At 69.4% G+C, this 718-nt stretch overlaps 1 protein-coding gene across 1 annotated transcript in view; it reads left to right on the top strand.

Moving 5' to 3' along the window:
• Positions 1-455: 455 nt before the first annotated feature.
• The window catches only part of BLTP2 (bridge-like lipid transfer protein family member 2), a 27340-nt gene continuing 27077 nt past the window's right edge, over positions 456-718 (top strand). Inside the window, exon 1 of the mRNA XM_007452420.1 lies at positions 456-624. Coding sequence (XP_007452482.1) covers positions 557-624 — 68 coding nt within the window. The 5' untranslated portion in view covers positions 456-556. The remainder of the gene's footprint in view (positions 625-718) is intronic.

Here is a 718-nt window from a genome sequence, read left to right as displayed (position 1 = left end):
CGAATAAGACATAACTACTTCGAGTGACCCAAGGGTATAACTTCCGCAGTAGCCTCAGCATGAGCCCTAGGTGGCCAAGCAGACTCTATAACTATTCCGGGAAACTGCTTTGAAAGTGGAACTCTCCGTGGCCCAAACGACCCAGCCAAGTCCACTGCCAGCAAGGCAGCGGGCTCAGGCCCAGGTCACTGTCAAACCCCCGGCTCCCCTTTTCCGGGTCCCGAAGGGTGCGTCCGGGGGCGGGGCCTGTGTGTCAGTCCGCTTGAGGGCCGCTCCCCAACGCTCTCCTTCCGGAGCCATGCCTTCACTTCGCGCACGCAGCCGGTCGGCCCCGCTGGATCGCGGGCGCCGGGCGGGGCGCGGCAGGGAGACAGCTGGCTGGCTGGCTGTCGGGCTGTGGCGGGGGGGCGGGGCGCACGCGCGGCAACGCTTCCTCGCCCAGCGCCATCCCTGCGCGTGCTGCCGGTCGGCCCGCGGCGGCGCAGCTCGGAGCCGGCGGGGCGGGAGGAGCGCCCCGGCAGGGCGGGGGCCGCAGCCAGGCCGGGCCGGGGCCGGAATGCCCCTGTTCTTCTCTGCGCTGTTGGCCTTGCTGTTGGTTGCGCTCAGCGCCCTCTTCTTAGGCCGGTGAGGGGATCCCGGCTACGGCGTGTGTGGGGGGATGGCGGGAAGGGAAAGAAGGGAGATTGAGGGGTGGGCGCGCGCTGGAAAGAGGCGCGCG

Source organism: Lipotes vexillifer, unplaced genomic scaffold (assembly GCF_000442215.2).
Source record: "Lipotes vexillifer unplaced genomic scaffold, Lipotes_vexillifer_v1.1 scaffold216, whole genome shotgun sequence".
Lineage (NCBI taxonomy): Eukaryota > Metazoa > Chordata > Mammalia > Artiodactyla > Lipotidae > Lipotes > Lipotes vexillifer.
The sequence above is the reverse complement of the archived record's forward strand: the minus strand, read 5'-3'. Positions and strand labels throughout refer to the sequence as shown.